At 33.1% G+C, this 19,428-nt stretch overlaps 1 protein-coding gene across 2 annotated transcripts; it reads right to left on the reverse strand.

Moving 5' to 3' along the window:
• Positions 1–7,081: 7,081 nt before the first annotated feature.
• LOC111373553 (omega-amidase, chloroplastic) lies at positions 7,082–16,755 on the reverse strand. 2 transcript variants are annotated; one of them, XM_022996100.1, is made up of 10 exons: positions 16,410–16,755; positions 16,139–16,255; positions 14,956–15,180; positions 14,289–14,382; positions 10,717–10,791; positions 10,041–10,119; positions 8,750–8,765; positions 8,105–8,185; positions 7,531–7,613; positions 7,082–7,405 (listed from the first exon to the last, which is right to left on the reverse strand). In XM_022996100.1, the coding sequence occupies exons 1-10, from the start codon at positions 16,719–16,721 to the stop codon at positions 7,327–7,329; spliced, it is 1,161 nt and encodes a 386-aa protein (XP_022851868.1). In that variant the 5' UTR covers positions 16,722–16,755; the 3' UTR covers positions 7,082–7,326. The 2 variants fall into 2 exon arrangements, with proteins under 2 accessions (XP_022851868.1, XP_022851869.1); XM_022996101.1 differs by lacking the exon at positions 16,139–16,255 and having other exon boundaries at positions 16,410–16,737.
• Positions 16,756–19,428: the final 2,673 nt, after the last annotated feature.

A 19,428-nucleotide genomic window follows, 5' to 3' on the forward strand; every position in this document is an offset into this window, starting at 1 on the left:
TATTGAGTCTAAATTAATGTGATTTTGTAGTATATTTTATATATTAAAAATGAAAAGTAAGGCATTATTGAAATAATTGAAATGTCGTAGGGTTAAAATAATTCAAAAAATTATTCTCTACTTCTTCAAATAATATACATATAATTGATGAAGAATAATATAAAGATTTTCGTGGAGAACTTTCAAATTGAGGAAAATAACGGGCTATTAAAAACGTGAATATTTCACTCTATAAAAAATTTGTATGCTCATATAAAACCGCTTACACGACCCCAAAATACTGAATCAAGTGAGATGACAAAGAAACCACAAGTCTCACCCCAATATATTCCATTATCTCAAATCTAAAATACTACATAAAAGACTATTTATATATAACGACATAAAAGCGAAGAATTTTGATTTCTATTCAGTGTGAAATTCATAATAGTCTCACTACAAATAAAAAACTTAACTTCAAAAAAAAAAAAAAAAAAAAAGGGAGAGAGAGACATATTATACTTAAGTTTTTCTTGCAAAGTGTTTGTGTATATGTGCTTTAGCACGAATATATGTCTAAAGTGCTTCGATGAGTCGCACATCTTTGTGCGAAGTGCACCTATCCTCTAAGGACGTTTTGAATGTTTTGATTTGATCCTAAAAATAAAAAGTTAGAAATCGAAATTGAGAATTGATTAAGTTTTGAACGATTCTTGGTTCTTTATTGAAGAAAGACATGTATGTACTATTTTGTGATATGTTTGGCCCCCAGTAAGTTCAAATTCATTTTTCTCTCTTATTATCAATCACACAACACGTAAATCTAAATTTTTTTTTTCCAACCACACGTTTTTCAAAAAATTATTATTTCCCTCCTTAAAATGTGGAATAATGAAGACCAAACAGGGGCATATTCCATCTATTAACAACAAGAACAATAATGATATACATTATTTTGAATCAATATTAGAGATGGAAGTGGAATGGAAAGGGGCCCAAGACAGTCATTATCATGCCCTTAGTCGAGGAATTTCGAGAATCGGGATAGAGAAGTGGTAGGATGGGATGGGGGTTAAAAGATTGATTTATGCCAAACGTACAGGAAATTTTCACAGGTTAGCTACATGATTTTAAAAAATGATGATGTGGCAGTTCTTTTTTTTTTTTTTCATTTACTGTTTATACTTTTTCTTTTTACTCAGCAACTACATTTGTTTCGAATTCTTGTACTGTTTCTGTGGAATTTTCATGTACGTATAGATTGTCTCCTAAAACATTTCCATATACCAACTTCATTTAATTAGTTATGTATTTTTAATATTATTTATTATTTTTTAAATATGCTTTAAATTAAAATAAAACAAAATAATAATACTCGAGGCTAGTTCAGAGAATTAGGTTAGGACATAGGAGCATGTTTTCTATCCTCGCTCTTTCACCGTAGGTCTGAACAATGAAACCGCCAAACCACAAAGTCGATCCTAAACCGTTTTTCAGAAATCGTTGGTTTGGTTCCATGTGGATCCTTCAACGTTTAGGTTTTGAATTGAACTAAACCACTTCGAAGGGTTTGGTTTAGGTTTCAATATTTGCAAATTGTTTCAAATAGTCAAACCGTTTACCAAAAAAATTTTGAAAATAAATTAGTCTAAATTTTATTTAACTCAATTAAAATTTAGCACATTTCAGTTGAAAAGATACATCCATATTAGATATAATTTAATTGAACTCAATTCAACAATTTTACATTTCAATTAATTAATTAAATCATATCCAAATACCCTATTTGTCAACACAACTATGAATATAAAATCATTAAATTGGGTAAAGTCTTGAATAATTGCTGCTAAACCATATTCATCGACTCTCCATTACAATTGAGAATACAATTAAATCTAGATTTTAATTCAAACTTGCACATTTCATTTCATTCTACTAATAATTTTCTTAAATTTTGCCTAAATTCAAGTCAGATTATCCAAATTCTTTTATTTTTTGGTAATCTTTTTCTATGTTTTTATCGGTAATTATGTTGTTTCATTTTAATATTTATCGGGCTCCCTTAAAGTTATTCGCTAATATTTGGATGGAGTAGAAGCATTGAATGATTCACAAAAAGTCACAGTAACTAGGTATTATTGTATTTTATTCTTTTATTTATTTTCTTTTATTAGTTATTTTATATCAGTTAACTATAATCAATAAATTCGTGTACTAGTTTTATATTTATGAAGAGAATGAATCATGTATTACAATTGTAAATGGATGTCATTAGTATTGATTAAGAGTTTAAAATATTTATATCATGTTGTTGCATTATAATGATTATAATTATATAATTTTGATTTGTAATTTTTTAATAATACAACTTATGTTTTAACGTGAAATTTTAGACTAATATTTACGATTTAACTTATTTGATATATATTAATTTTTTCGTTGTTAAACCGTGGTTTTAAATCGAACCAAACCAAAAAAAATTGGTTCAAATTGGTTTGGTCTGGTTTGGAAAAATTCCAAACTACTTTAAATGGTTTGATTTTAAAATTTGTCTCGAACCATCCAAATCGAACTGTATTCATCCCCTTGCAGCGGGAACGAAAATTTTTTCATCCATATTCAAAACTAACTGGGTTAAAAAAATTCATTTGGTCGCAAACACACGTCAATTTTAGTTTGGTCATTAGTTATAACTTTTTTTTCCAAATTAATCATTCAACTTAAAAGATTTATTTCAAGTTGGTCATCAAAATTTAATTTGATCCATGTTAATCGTCCAACTATAAATTTTATCTCGCGTTGACAATCATGTTATTCTTGTTGCATCTTCGAAATCATCTACCTAGATTAGCATCAATTTAAGAAGTCTTCAGAGAGTCCTCTCTCCAAAGTCCACAGTGACAAAATGTATGACAAACGTTAATTGAAGTTAACCAAACATACCAAGTTTTTAATCGGACTGACTTTTTGAAATGAAGGTATTGATAAACATCCATAAAACAATTTCGAAGGAATATAGCAAGTTGTGTCATCTTGGAATATAATCAAGAACCACGAATTTTCAATTATTTTTAGTACAAGATGACTCAATCATCCAGTTTATAAGTTGAACCTTAGCAATTGTGAAGTACCATCATCATTAATTAAAAAGGACACCAATTGCTTTATCTTGAATTAATTAATCCAACATCTCCACAAAGGCCACTTAAGAAGCATGGTTTGCCAGGTATTTGTCTCTATTATTTTTGTCAAGATCACATGTTTCCCCTTTCGTACATGTTTATATCGCAACACATAGAGACCCAATATGTGATTAATGTTGATACATCACTTTCTAGGCACCTCATTGGGGTCTTTAATTATGAGAATATGATACATGAATTAGCCAAGAAAATGAAAAGATACAAGTAATTGACTTCGCATCATGTCCTACTATGAGCGAAGGATAGTTAGAACATGTACTCACCGATGTACCTCATTTAACATGACTTGATGAAAAAATTTCGATTTGACGTAACAAAACGAACCATCACCGATATTTTATTAATGTGGATTGACTTTGTTGACGAAAATATGGATTATTATCATCACTGTTATAATATGATTGGGATTTTAGAATCGACACAAAAAATGGTGCACCCTCTTTTTTATGGGTTGGATCGACAACTATAACAGAATAAGTTCTTTTCGACTTCATTTACAAAGAAAGCTAGAAGAGTCACATCCAAAGTTGACAATTTCTTGAGGTAGAATGTATTTCATACGGCACGGTGTGAAACTACCAATTACTTAACATGGCAAGGTGACCAATCGTTGACATTGAAATACTTGATTAATTGAAGTTAAGGTGCTTCGAGCTCTAACTTGAACTATTAGCTTAAATCAAGTTGAAATGGTAATATTTATGTCGTGGACACAATTTGTTATCAAGCAATGCTAATTTGAAAAGCCTCGGCTTGAGCCAACTAAAGTTTGTGCACAAGAAGCCAAAGCTCATTCCAACCATTACAGTGAAAATGCTCGATAACTTGAGATTTGAAAGAAAAGCTTGGAACCAACACTAGATGCTTACCTCGGTAGAAACGTGCATGAAGTCGACTTACACTCGAACAAGGCATATGTTGCTCGGACGTAACAATCTATTACCTGGAGGGGTAATGTTCATGTGAATCCTAAAAACTTCAATTACCAACTATGGAAACTGGAAAAGACCCTATATATATATATATATATACTAGAATGTTTTTATATTTCATGTATGAAACTATTCACCTTTTTTTCCGACTCGAACATTTCTACGTCAAGCCCTTGTTTAGTGTAACTAAAATCAGATTTTAGGTAATTTTAATTAAAAAATTCATGAAATATATGATTGAAAATCTGATAAAAGTCAAAATATATGAGTTCTAAGGAATGTATGATTAAAATTAATTATTAACTTTGACTTAAATTTTTATTAGCTTTTTAAGTTACACAAAGCAAGGACTAAATAACTTACTTGAGCTTCATAGAAAAATAAATTTCCCCATCAATTTTAGCACTAATATGCAGGCACTTAGGCCTTCTTTGTTGCATATTCAAATTATATTTTTATTTGATTTTAATAAAAGTTGATGAAATGTTGTAAATCACATAAAATGCATGGTTAAAATTAATTATTAATGTTAATTTGAGATTTTACCGATTTTAATCTATACCAAACAAATGCTTAATTTATGAACCACTATTCTCTCATATTTTCTCTTTGAAAAAAAAATAAAGTCATTTTCTTTTTTTAATACTTTTTTGAAAATTTTGGGAGAATGGTTACAATTTGTTCTTTATTTTTCTTTTCATTGTTTTTCTTTTTTTTTTTTATTTAAATATGAGGCTATATTCGTCATTTTGTAACTCTAATTGACAAAATGGATGAAAATGATGATTTTCGCAATGTAATGTAAAATAAGGGTGAAAATGCAAAAAAGAAAAAAAAAAGAAAAAGAAAGGTATGGATATTTTGTACAATAATATTGAAAGGTTGAAATGTTTTGTGCTAATTATCATTTTAATAATTAATTTGGACTCATTTGCAGTTTTTAAAAAATTTTGACAGTATAATTGAAATTATTTATTTATTTATTTAAATAGGATGGGCATATTTGTTATTTTACATTTTTTATTGAAAAATTGGATAAAAATGACATTTTTCGCAATAAAAAGTGAAAATATGGGGCAAAATGTTAAAAAATGAAAGATAACGACCTTTTATACAATAACATGAAAGATAAAGACATTTTGCTAATTACCCGAAATACAAATTTCGTTTTCTTTTTTATATTTAGAGCCTATTTGATTCTCGTTGATTGGGAAAAAAAAGTTTTGAATAGTATTTTTACAAGAATATGTGATTAAAAAGTAAAAAAATATTTTTGTATACATGTAGAATATTTTATTGTATGAATGTGTAATTGAAAATGATCATAAAACAAACCATAAAATAAATTAATAGATGTCAAACAAAGTCTTAGCCATTGTTTGCCCTCATCAAAATTTTAATACATTTTTCTCTTGCTTCTTTTCAACGACACATTATTTAATAAAATACTATTACACGTAAATAAAAAAAATCCTTATTTTTTAACCGCATGTTCTTGAAAAATTACTATTTCAAAATACATTATTTCCAAAATCTCATTAAAAATGGAAGTGAAACGAGGTAACGAGGGTTTAAAAACCTATAAAAATTTACAATAAAGCTATTTGTACATCCGGGGTTGACATCTCGGATGACATTCCTCTCACAAGAGAGGAGGGTCCACACGTAAGAAAATAATTGTGGACCCTCCCTCTTGTGAGGGGAGTGTCATTCGGGGTGTCAACCCCGAATGTACAAATAGCAAACTCTAAAAATTTATAATTGTAGAATGATCCTGAAATGATACGAAATATGATTGGCTGTCTTCTCATCGAGAATATCGAAGCGACTGCGCATTAGGACGACCTCCTCTGTGCTCGGTAGCTTGGCTTTCAGTTTCACATTATGAAATGTTAATAAATCCATATTTGTTTTCGTTTAAAACAAATTTCTTTAATTATTATACTCATTTTCAATGAAATGTACACATAATAAAATATTTTGTATGTAAATTTAAAATTTCTCCTACTTTTTAACCACACATTTTTCAAAAAATCACTATTTAAAATATTATTTTTTTTCAAAATAATGACCATCAAACAACCCTGAGGGGTAGCTCAATGGTTAGGTGTTGGATTTGCCCCCCAAATGGTCACCAATTCGAGTCCCCTTAGAGCCATTTAGGTGAGTACCTGACTGTAAATTTCAGGATCCCGTAGAATTAGGCGAGATGCGCATAAATTGGTCCGAACACTCACGGTCATAAAAAAAAAATTAATAATAATAATAATAATAATGACCATCAAACAGGCTAAGTGGTCCATAAGCTTGTATCATTTGCTCTTCTAGTTCAAGAGTTCAGTCGATCGAAGTGTATTCCTCGTTTTATTTTTTACACGGTTCGATGGCGATGTCAATTAATCAAGATATTACTATTATCCTTAAAAAGAAAAAGAAAAAGAAAAAGAAAAAATGTCCTAGGTGAGATTGAAGCAGAGTAGGGTCCGGTCGGGTGACAAACCCAATAATGTTTCATTCTTCACAACGAGAGCTGTTCTGTGGACAAAAGCCAGCATTTGAAAATATTTTCATTCTGACAGCAAATTATTGTATTTTCGTCTGTAGCTTGGGACTTTATGCACTGTCCTTCGTACCATCTGCTCCTAGGTACATGCATAGACATACACTTGCTTGTACGTAAATGTGCCTGTAAGTGTGTGTTAACTGTTAAAGCATCCCCCTTTATCAGCTGGGACACCTAGCTTTAGGTCTATTTCTTGGGGGTATCCCTTAAAAGCTTCCTAAAATTTGAATGCCATGGAATGGTGGCTATTGACATGCAAACCATTCGTCTGGAAAAAGACCATTGACAAACACATAAAACATTATTTAAAATCCCCTATCTGAAAGAGATTAAACTCATATTTGGTAGTGATTAAGTTTTAATTTAAATCAAAATCAACAATCAATTTTAACCACATATTCATGGGTTTCACAACGTTTCAACAACGCATTTTATCAACTTTTATTAAAATTTACTAAAAATCTTATTTTAATCCACACCAAACGAGTGCTAAATAGTACAAGAGACTAGCTGTCCGTCACTGACGGAGAATAGAACACCATCAGACATAAATAAGGTCTACCGTAGAATATCAAGACATCCACGACTTAAATTGTTACAGCTTGATGCTTAACATCTAATCGAATTCTTCAAGTTCTCTTCGATTCGTTCAATGAGAATTCAATCTCTGAACATCTACCAACTGGTAGAGATCGCCTCGTCTTTGCTTCTCTAGTGGGAGATTTGTTCTGAACATACAAAATCATTTTGAGAATGAGATATAAATTGTGAGAAAACAACAAACTGACAGAGGTTTAAATGGTGTACTATTTGCAAATATATACATAACATATGGTTCTTTAAAGTGATTCACCTCCTGAGCTCAATTTGTGAATAGTCAATATCTGATATGATAATTGCCTCATCGTGTTCAGTGGTGGCGAGTACTTCTCCAAACTGACAAAAAAAATGACCATAAGGAATAAAGCAGCCCAAAATTTTGCTTTTTTGCTGTTTTTTTTCTTCGCGAACTGTGTAGCCATCTTTATTTCATCATATATTCATGACAGTATCAATTTATAATAATGCTATCTTTACCTCAAAAGAGAGCCCCATTAAATAGCCAATCATTAAATACTCCAGATAACTGGTTTTGCATGCATCTATTATATTTCTAAATTCTGCTCATGTTGTCACATTTATCTTATTATGCTTTAGATCTCTAGCAGATCTAACAATGAACAGAGCAGAATGGCATAGAATAATTCATGCAGCTGACCAGGAATTTATAGGGAATAAGGCCTTTTAGTTATTTTATCTTCCTATCTTTAATGTCCCAGCCCCCTTGCCTCTCCTTTTTGTTCTTTAATGTTTTGTTTAGTAGGGTGAATGTATAGTTCAATCCAGTTTAATACTGTGCCAAACATGCAATAAATGAATTAACTTACAGGTCCAACAAGTGTAGAATGACCCCAAGCCACATATCCAGCACCAACATCTCGAGCAGGTGAACAAGTTGCTACATATAACTGTCAAATCAATTGTAAAGATGAAACAATTTAAAATTATACAAGAATAAATTTCACGTAGATGAGCATAAAATTATTCAACTCAAGATTGATGGTACCGTTTAAAATGTTCAGTCTAATTTAAATTTCATTTTACAAGGATAATGAGCATAATATCGTAGAAAAGAGCAGATCACAAAAATACAGCGAGTCATGAGAATGTTGAACTAACAGACTAGGAACTAAGTAGATAAAGAGTAAAATGTTTCCTCATCTTCCTCTTAACAATATATAGTCAAAAATATTTGGAAGTTCCAATCACTTGAGCTCCAGGCAAAAAAGACGCACACTAAAACAAGGCTGCAAAATTAGGTTTTTATGGGTCTAACCATTTGAAAGCTGAATGTAATTCTAGACATGCCAACCACGGAAAAAAAAGGACAAGAGGATTCATTATTATTCCATCCAAGAAATCAGTTGGACAATGATTTTCTTAAGTAATCAACTGACAGCAACAGATGAGAAGCAAATTTAGACATCAATTAATAAGAAGGGAGATGAATCAATAGGTGTTTTTAGAGATACCTGATTGTCCACAGCCCTGCATCGAAGAATGAAGGGCATCAGATGATAGACGATAAAATGAGAAACAGAAAATGATGACAAAATTAGATCAAGTGATGCTGCAGGCTATATGTACAGATTCACTCACTTCTCTCCAAAAAAGCAACTCAACCAAACTAGATTGCAATGGCCATAGGCACTAGGTCTGAGCTCTCTAGGGTCAATATAAGGGCAGATGAGAAACTTTTGAGGACACCCCATTTCAGACAAGTTAATAGACTGAATGCAAGTTTTAATTTTGATTGGTGGGTTAGAGGGTTTGGGTTCTGTCTAATTTATCAAATAGGACATTTATGCGTCAAGTGTTTAGCTCACAACAAGCTGAGCCGACAATCTTCCATTGACCCAAATCCAACATAATTCATTGTCAGACAACCCAACTTATCATCAAAGCAACCTTCACCCAATAAACACTCAAAACAGCCAATAAGATCTCCTTTGATCAGGGTATCAATATGTACTAGAAATAGAAAAGGACTCTACAATCTGGAAAGTATTGATGTAAAAACATATATTTATGTCTTAGCCTATGTTTGGCTCATGTTCATAAAATAAGTCAATTTTTATCCACACATTTCGAATGACTCACAAGTAGTACCCACATATCCACTAGTCAGCTCTATCTATTCATAATTTAAACCATGTATAAACACTTCCCCAAAAAGCAGCTTTTAGTCTCATACATATATAAGAATATTCTTACACCGAAGCACATGTATAGAACCCCCAAGGGTCAGGAAGCACTTAATTGTGGAGGCTTTGAGAAGTACAAGTCAGCTAGACAGAAAACCAAGACGATGTTTAGGGAGTCCCAGACACAAGCATACGAGAAGTTTCATAATTATCTTTGGACGAAGGATGGAAACAAAATTACATGATTTATGTACACATTCGAGAATTAATTTCAAATAAGTTAGTGAACTGCAGGCAGATTCTTATTTTATTTGGTGAGGTTAGGACTGAGTTTTCTGTCTAGTTTATAAATTGTACTTCTTGAGTATCAAGCCCGTTGCTTGGATGTAATAAATCGGGTCACCAGCCAAGCAAACTTGTGTTGTCAATATCCAATTTAGTTCACTGTCAGACAATCTGAACTGGAACCTTACCCAACTTATTAAGAACTTGACAAAGCTAATAACATGTCCTCTGATCAGGAGAATCCCTGATGTAGAAAACAAAGCAAAGGGCTCATCAACCCTGTAGGCAGAATTGTAAGAACACTACAAAGTATTCACCACTACAGCATTATTACCTTGCCCTTTGCAGTAACTCCCAGTGCAATGGTCCAGTAGTCATGTTGAATGCCCCAGGATAGCAGAGCAAGTGAGCACCTAAAACGAAATATTACCATCACTAAGTAGACAGTAACACTGAATCAACTACTAGGACAAGAAAACTACAAGAAATCAAGTGCATGGTTTCAATCTTGGATTGGGAAGGGGAGGGGTGGTAGCATTGGAGATAGTGATAGAGGGTGCTTGCATTCCAAGAAGTGGTCTATCATGTCTGAGAGAGAGAGTTTACTTTATCAGAAACATGAAGAGGATATAATTGAGTTACCATGCAGAAGATATCAGAAGAAAACAAGAGACTTCCAGAAAGTTCCATACACACCAGGGATTAAAACCTTTATCTGCAGTGATTAACATCTCTTTTTGTCCAATTAATATCATCTCATCCATTTTTCAGAAAGATGTTTATACTAATTCTAATTGATAGATAACAGCAGAAGATATTGAATAACAGGAGTTTCTCATGGACGTAATAAATGGAAAATAGGGATTGTACGCTCTGACAAAAGCCAAAAATGATTTTCCACAATGCTTTAATTGGTTGCCATGTAAAGACCAAGCAGTTGCTATAAGCAATTCAGATGATATCTTTAAGGACAAAAAGTTGAAATAATAAACTCTAATATGCAAACAAACCTCTAGCTGCATAGAGCGTTGCCAGTTCCTGAAATCTGATGTCATAGCAGATACCTATACCAATCCGGCCAATTTCTGCAGACATTGAATTCAGTGTTAGAGAAAGATGTGAAGATAAAGGTTTTGTTGGTTAATACATACGTAACACAATGATGTACTAGGCACTCCAAGGAAAATACACTGCCAGGTTAAATCAATGTTCTATCTGTAGAATTTCATTGTCCTTTTAATTTTATTATTATTATTACTTTTATTTATTATTATTTTATTTTATTATTTTTTTTTTTTTTAGTGCGCTATCACCTACATCACATTCCTAGTATTTGCCACATCAGTTTTAATTCTTCCTTGTCCGATGTAGCTATTTACATCATTATGGGCATAGTCACTAAACAAGATTTACTCAGTCCCGTTGAGTCGTTTAAATGTTGCACAGTGATGAAAGTATAGCTAATTAGAAATTTTTAAAATTTACATAAGAAGGTTTCAACATTGTCCCAAGGGAGGAAAGATAGGGTTAAAAATAAGATTCATATAGGCCTTGATTTGCAGTTTTCTCTACAACAGGGGTCTATAGTACCACCTTACTGAAGAAAAGAGTATTTGAAGGACTTATACAAGGATTTACTCAAGTTCCATTGCTCATTGATTTATAATAGAAGTTTCAGACCTTTCAAGTAGGGGAGAAAATTTTTAGAAATGAAGGTCTAACATACATGGTGTGTATTAAGTAGCCAGACAATTTTAGAAAAATTTAAGTTCACCGTATAGAACTTCCACACCTCTTTCATCGTGCCTTAATCATCACTTTAGATTTTATTACAGTTTACCATAACTTGTTACATAAATTTATCATCTTTCATCAAGATATTGTCTATGGACAAATCAGGTATGGTTCCAAAGTTGTTTACTAAATAAGCATCTAAAAGTAGCGCAAAAATCTCAGCAGCCAACATCTTGTAAATAGACAATAACATAAGCAGCTCATGGGCGTCATTTTCTTTTCTCCTAAAGATAATTAAGCATTTATAATCAGTATTTTAGAACAAACACTGTCAGAAATCCCCAACAGTTGCCGTAGTGGAAAAATTAAAAATTTCCCCAGAACTCGATGAAAAGAATATGGAACGTGAAGTTTATGGATGTAATAGAGAGAAAGTATGGAGTAAGAAACAATAGTTTCTGCAGCCCATGATGTATTGTAGACCATACATGCATATTAAATTACAAGGAATCATAAAGTTGATAAATAATAAATATATGCCAAAATGCTAATACATTCTTCTGAATAGCATGCCAGTTAGTGGCATAACTTTGAGTTACTATGTAATGCAACAAATCTGAAATCAGAATCGCTGGCAAGATGTGAAGTTCTACAAGAAGCTATATTTTTCCATTTCAGATTGTAGAACCCGAAAATGCTACCCCCCCCCCCCCCAAAAAAAAATTCCTTTGAGTCCTTGAAGTTCGAAAAAAGGAGATGCAGAGTGGCAAAACCCATTTTAGGTCAGCCACCTTTAGTGCAAGTTCTTTAGATGAAGCTGGGTGATAAAGCATTTATGCATGAGATAACAAGATTAGAATAAGATGAGCACAGCCCACTATCAAAGCACCACAACTGCAACGACTCATTTTCTATAAATAAATTAATCTTTAGTATTACCCTTTTTTATTTATATATATAACACTAGTGTAAGATTTCGTTTACTATCAAGATGATTTTAAAATAAGGAGTTAATGGACCTCAATTGCTATTGTTAACATTAAAAATATATTCTTGCACATGTGTCAAAAGACATCCCATATGAATTGCAACCAGAGACCAATGAAGAAAAGCCGGATGAAATCTTGGATTGAGAAATCAAACAACTCCTAAATAAGTCAATTCCATTGGTAAAAGGAAGCAGCGGAAGAAGCCACACGGGAAAATAAATCAACTATGCGCGATTTGAGAACTTTTTAGGTAAATTCCGAGGATGAAATTTTACATGGAGAGGAGATTGTAATATACCCAAATTTTATTTATTTGTCAATCGACAGACAACATTGTTACTAGAATTTCGAACATTTCATGAATGACTAAATTATCATATTTTAGTAATGATGACTAACATATAGTTATGAATAATTAATTGAGTTTTGGTTGCACAGTGTTTCAAGCTCTCTTCCATGACCTCCCTAATATCCAAACCCAAAACCCAAACCCATGACCAGCGACCCACCGCCGATACACCTCCGACCATTCCTCTGACCGGCGACATTGCGTTGGACAGAAACCCTAACCCATACGGCCCCACGCCACATATAAAGCCACACCAATCTTGGATGCAAACCCAGATCACACCAAATCCAGCCACCATTCAGGCAGACGCGCCTGACCGAAGGACAGTGCAGGCGATTCTGATGCCGGAGGTCGGTCGGGGAGGAGCACGAGCCGCTCCGGCGGCGCGTGGCAGTTAAATCTTAATTTTCAGAAATTCCAGAAGCTGAAATTGAAAGAAACAGACCAAAAAGGTTGCTGGAATAAGTTCTTCAAATATGTTTCTATTTGACTTATGTGCCTTAAGGTGACCTATAAAATGCTGTGTGCTTATTGACAGGTTGATGTGATATAGTTTGATATCTTGCAGTAAACTGGAACTGAGGTAAGACAAACTTACTTACAATATATCATATTTTCATATATTGAAATGAGTCTGACAATTATGATGTTAAAGTTATGTGTTTTTAACAATTTTTAAGTACCAACCACGTATAAAATAATCGTATGTCATGAGCATTCATTAATTTGGAAAATGGTCATTTGGTCATATACAAGGTTGAACGGACAGCATCAGGAGATGGATAATGAAGGAGCCATTAAATGACAAGGTAGGGACTTGACCTTAAGTGACTGTTGGAGCTGAGAAATCAGCATTGAAGTTCAACTTTCACTAGGACAAAAGAGAGAAATTACTTAAAGACTAGCCTAGAGAAGGCAATTAAGTACTGGCCAATATTATGTGATGTCAGTTGACACTTTATTAATTTGAGCTCAGGTATATAACAATAAATTCGTAAAGGCCAAAAGAAAAAGGAAAAAAAGAATTATTCATTTCATGCATCATTTACACGCTTGCACCATATTTCACTCATGGGTTGTGGTCCTTGTGGATAAATTCATTCTCCAATTTATCTTCCTTTTTAGATCAACATGACTAGAGGCTATGTGGAGTACTTTGAGGATAGCTGGGTGATGAAGTGAGATGGAATGGAATTTCAGCCAGTGCCAACATAAAACCACATAAAATGCAAACCAAGAGGATTGAGTGAAGCAATGACACGAGATTATAGCAGTATCCTCCAAATTACTGATCATTTCTAGCTGGTAAAAAAATATACTGTTAAAAAGTAAAACATTGATAATCACAGTTACATTGATCACGGATAAAATGAAAATTTGAAACAGTTAATATGGCTCGTTATTGGCTAAAAAATTTACATCTTAAGCCATAAGGCATATTCAGGCATTGGAATATAAAGAAACAAATTAGTGCTTAATGAGATTAACTCGGTACAGCTATAACAAGTACCTGTGTCCACTATGGTTGGAGACTCTCCAGCAGTAAGTGTCTTAGATTCCTTAAATGTAATCTTCCCAGGAATGTCAATATCAAAAAGGTGTATCTGTCACAACAACATGCGCATATTGGAACATGTTGTGAAGGAAGTATAGACCTTAGTTCTTTTTCCCTTTCTTTTCCGTTAAAGAAACTCTTTAACACCAATACTGATGAATACAGTCTTTTGTCCATACAAATGAAAAAATTTCATAAGATTCTACACTAGTACAGTATGTACACATCAATGGATTAGTCTTTCACCTTTATCAAAGTAAGGCCTAGAAAGCAACACAAGACAGTTATGTGGAGCCTACTACATATGCAATGCTAATACATGCTTCATTTAGGAGATGGTTCTCATTGAAATTGACAAAGTAGAATGTATTGTTGAGTGAAAATTATTCATCATGTTTCAGACGATTGCAAACTGAGACTGCAAAATATCATTCATTCTATCTCTCCACCAAGCAAACTTCAATTATTAAGTTAATTGATGAATGAGGGTGAACAAATAGTTAAAAAGATAAACACACTACCATAAACTGTTGATAGCTCTGTACAAACAAAACATACACATTATCATATGATTACGGCATTCCAATGTGTGATTATTTGAAATGTTTCCACAGGAGATCACCTTGCGGTGTTTAGCTTTCAACTTTCCATCAGGTCCAAAGACACAACAGGTATTATACAACTTCTCCCCACTTCTTTCAGGTATTGAGCCTCCGACTATTGTGATATTTAGGAGACGGGCAACTTCTGACAGCATGGCCGTCGATGGAGATGCATAAAAACCAGTATCAATCTCCTCAGCATAAACTGGAAAGCTGTCATTTGAATATGGACTGTTCCATATTTCCTAAAAGAAAATAATTATTGTCACATTTATTGCTCAAAGGGAATGACATGTTTCCTTCTAATATGAATGGGATCACATCTTCCATACAAAGACATTGGGGCGAAGTTTTTCTGACCATGAACATTTTATAAGTACAGAAGTTGGATAATTTGCTCAATACAAAACAAGATGTTCTTTTGGATGAGATATAATAAGTAAAGGCATCGTATATGGAGGAAAAAGTTATCATTTTGATCAAGTCTGGTTATCTTTTTATCATCACTCTCAAATTGAGCTGCAAATGTGACAGTGCAACATGCAGTGAAACTCAAAATGAGTTCTGAATTTACTCATCGACCTTCGTCTCAAAGTTTCAAGTATTGACTATCCCGCATATGCTGACACAAGAAAGCACATGATCCCATAGATTCTGGTTGGGGATTTGGATTATATTCACCCATTTTTAGATACAAACACAACTTCAACTTTAACATAGTAAAGAGAGAATTGTAAGAGAAAATAGCCGGGAAAATATAAAATAAGGAAAAGTAACTTTTTATTATTTTTACAAAGAATTAACTTGTTTATTTCATTTCTTCACAGAACTTTGCTCTGCATGAGGTAGCTTGGAATAAGGAACTTGAAGAAAAATAAAATTGTCGTTCAAAATTTGAATTGATGGTTGATGAAATCCAATTCCAATCACTCATTTCAATGCAATGAGACGAGATGTAAGTTTCAGTTTAGTTTGACATTTTTCTTGTGGATCAATTTTTAGTACTTCATAAACAAGGTTGATAGGAGGTAGAAATCTAGGATCCACTTATAGCCAATTCTTAATCACTCCGAAATTAAAATAGTTAATCAATCAACTTCAGACTAATTAAAACATGCACATACACAAACACATCAATCAATGGACGTAAACATGAACTCGCGGGCAAAACACATCAATCAATGGATGTTTATATGAACTCACGGGCAAAACTACAAGCTTGGCTCCCTTTTCAGCAGCCTCCTCTAATGCTGTTCGTGCGTGCAAAATGTTCTTCTCCTTGTCCGCAGTCACTTTTAATTGACACAATCCAATCTTAAACTACCCCAAGACAAATGAAGGTCCCAAATTAGCTCAACGTTCAACTGAAATTTACACGTAAGAGAAAAAACCCCAAATAGAATATACTACGAAAGTTCCCTTAAGAGCACAATTGCGCACAAATCAAATTCAAAAATTGAGGGAGGTGAATTACCTTGGTGATTGGAGGATCGGGAGATTGGAGGGCAGGCGGGACTCGAGCTTGTTCAGGGTGGAAAGAGGAAGCCATGGTTGAAAATGAAGCTGAGGCAATGAGTGTAGTGTCGTCTCTACAGGCTGACTTCTGGAGCACTTTTGAAATAATATTGCTTGGATCAGTTGCACGTCTTATAATAGAGTGAAATCGACGGGGGAGGAGGAGCAAGGGTGCCGGGCGTAGGATGGACCGAGTAACGGAGGATTGGAGCGAGGTTCCTGAGGGGTGTAGCGAGGATACTGTTGAAGAGAAGGCCAGTCGAATGTTCATTTTCTGGGAAATTACAGTTGAGTAGCTGAAGTTTTACAAAAAGTAGTAACTAGTTTTCAGTTTTTTTTCCCCCATTTTTTATTGGAAAATATCGAAGTGCCCGAATTTTGGTGATCGATCCTCACATGAAGCGTGGACCCCGCATGAATAAAATAATGCCCTATCCTCGAGGTGTGAGTATTCGATCATCTCACGTGTCAACCTTTATATTTGTGTAGCATGATCCTTTTTTAATTTACATATTTCTTATAGCACCTGTACCGCAAGTTTTAGGACAATTCTTATGAGAGCGGTTCTACTACTATGTATACATTCTGGTTGACATCTTTTTTTCTATACGATGGAGTCCTTGACCTTCTAGAATTAGGTAACATTCATCCAAAAATGAATGAATTTCATCCAATGCAATGTAAGTGGCTTGTCCCTTAAATACTAAACGGGGCAAAATTATCATTCTATAAATCATAATTATAATGTAATAAAGAAAACAAAATTTTGAAAAAAGAAAAAGAAATTGTCATCTTTCTCCCCCAATTTAGGGTGGGCATTTTATCTTCCAAACTCGATTTGGTATTTTTTTTTTCTTAAATAAAAGTAGGAAAGAATTTCAAGAGTATTTTACCCTTAAAATCCATCAAATCGATCCAAACGGACTCGGTTGATTTCTAATTAATGTTCGGACAATTTCAAGTTGAAATTTCACCCAAACCAACAAAACTTTGATGGTTGGTTTGGGGCCATAATTTACTCATGGCCACCCTTACCCTCCACACCCCTCAACCACTCTGCACCACATATAGATATATACACCACCACAAGATCAAGGGGATTTCTTCTCCCTTTGTCGAAATCGAAGGGAGATAAATCTATTCTAAATCTGCAAAAACTAGGGGGGATTTCTCCCCCTTGGTTCATTGTCCACCAAGATTGGAAATCAGGGGAGAGAAGTCTCCTTGATTTGATACGATTTGCAATAGATTTGGTGTCGAAAATCAAGAAGAATGTCTCATCTAGATAACAAAATTTTTTTTAATATTAATTAATTCATTTTCATTTACTTTATATATTTTAGTTAAAAATAAGAAAATGATAATTCTGGCCATTTTAAAATCTAAATCTACAATTCAACTCAGTTGAGAAACAGGGGATTACGCAGACTTCATCCATTTGGATGAATGGCGCTTATTTACAATAGGTTCTCGTCCAGAATATAAAATAAAGGTCGGAAACGTTTAGTATAATTTGCCCTTAAGTAAGAATGTCAATGAATCGAATCGAGTCGATTCATGGGCTGAAATTCGAGACTTGGGCTCGGCTTGAGTAAAATTAAAATGGGCTTTTTTGGGTTGAGACGAGCAAAAGTTTGACCAAAAATTCGAGGCTTGACTAGAGCTTTCTGGCCCGTTGCTCCAAAATAGGGCTTGGCCCGAGCCTCGAGCAGTGCCGACTCTGGCTTTTTTCGAACCGAACCACGAGTTGCCCAAGACAATGAGCAGAATTACCATCCCTACCCTTTGGTGTTCAATAACATTTTGAAAATTAGTATAAAATGAAAAGTGTCCAATTCTAATGGAATCGAACTAGGTAACAGTAGAAATCTTACACGCATGGAACCAAACACTTTCATTAGTAGTGATGAAATCAAACTAAATTAAAACCAGCTCATTACAGCTTCATCCTTCTTAGTTCTTTTTATGCTTTAGAGAAAAATTGCAAAGTATAGATTTTCTAAAGGGTGTATTGGATTTTTAAAAATTTTTATGGACTTTTTTTAGGTTATGACTTTTCTGAATTTTGTAAATTTTTTATAAATATGTATGAAATTAATAGAAGTTTTTTGCAGACTTCTACAAATCTTTATTTTAAAACTTTTATAGACTTAATTTGTAAGATTCATATGATTTTTGAAAACTTTCATTTAAAATAATATATAATTACAAATTAGAATTTTTAATATAAAATTTGATTACAATTTGTTCTTTTAAATAAAAATAAAAAAAAGAAAAAAATTATAAGAATTTTTAGTCACAATGTTATCTTTTTCGTAGAAAATGATGTGAACGATTAAAAAAAAGAGAGAGAGAGAGAACAAATTATAACAAGTGGAAGAAAAAATAATAAACTAACTTGTAATCGTGACTCTAAAATTCATAGAATGAAAGAAGAAAGAGAATATTTAAAAGACAAAGAATATATTATTATTTTACTTATGCATCAAATGTTAAATCAGGGGCTAAATAATATGCAAATGTCATTATGTAATTGGTTGGTGAAATTAAACAATTTCCTCAACCAATATGCCACTTGTGCATTATATAACCATTTATGTAATTATTGATGTACATGTACCAAAATTCAAAAATATATTCTAGTTTTATCTTCTTCTTTTTTTTTTCATTTTTGCAAAAGTTAAGGTGAATGAGAAATATTTGTAGAAATTTTGTCTTTTTATCTTTTACTTAAAATTTAGAACTCTAAAGACTTTTGTTCCAAAAATGCAAGTGCTCATTCTTTCGAAAAATGGCCGAAATCCCTCATACGTCACAACGAGGTGATGAGTTCAATCCGAAACTGTCGCTACATTTCCAAAAAGTTCTTGTGGGCCCAAAATGGACACCGCGTGCCAAAGTTACGCTCAGTTCTTCGTCCGCCGACTCTCCAAGCGTTCTAAACATGCAAGTGCTCATTCTTTTGAAAAATCACCAAA

Source organism: Olea europaea, unplaced genomic scaffold (genome assembly GCF_002742605.1).
Source record: "Olea europaea var. sylvestris unplaced genomic scaffold, O_europaea_v1 scaffold1142, whole genome shotgun sequence".
Classification (NCBI taxonomy): domain Eukaryota; kingdom Viridiplantae; phylum Streptophyta; class Magnoliopsida; order Lamiales; family Oleaceae; genus Olea; species Olea europaea.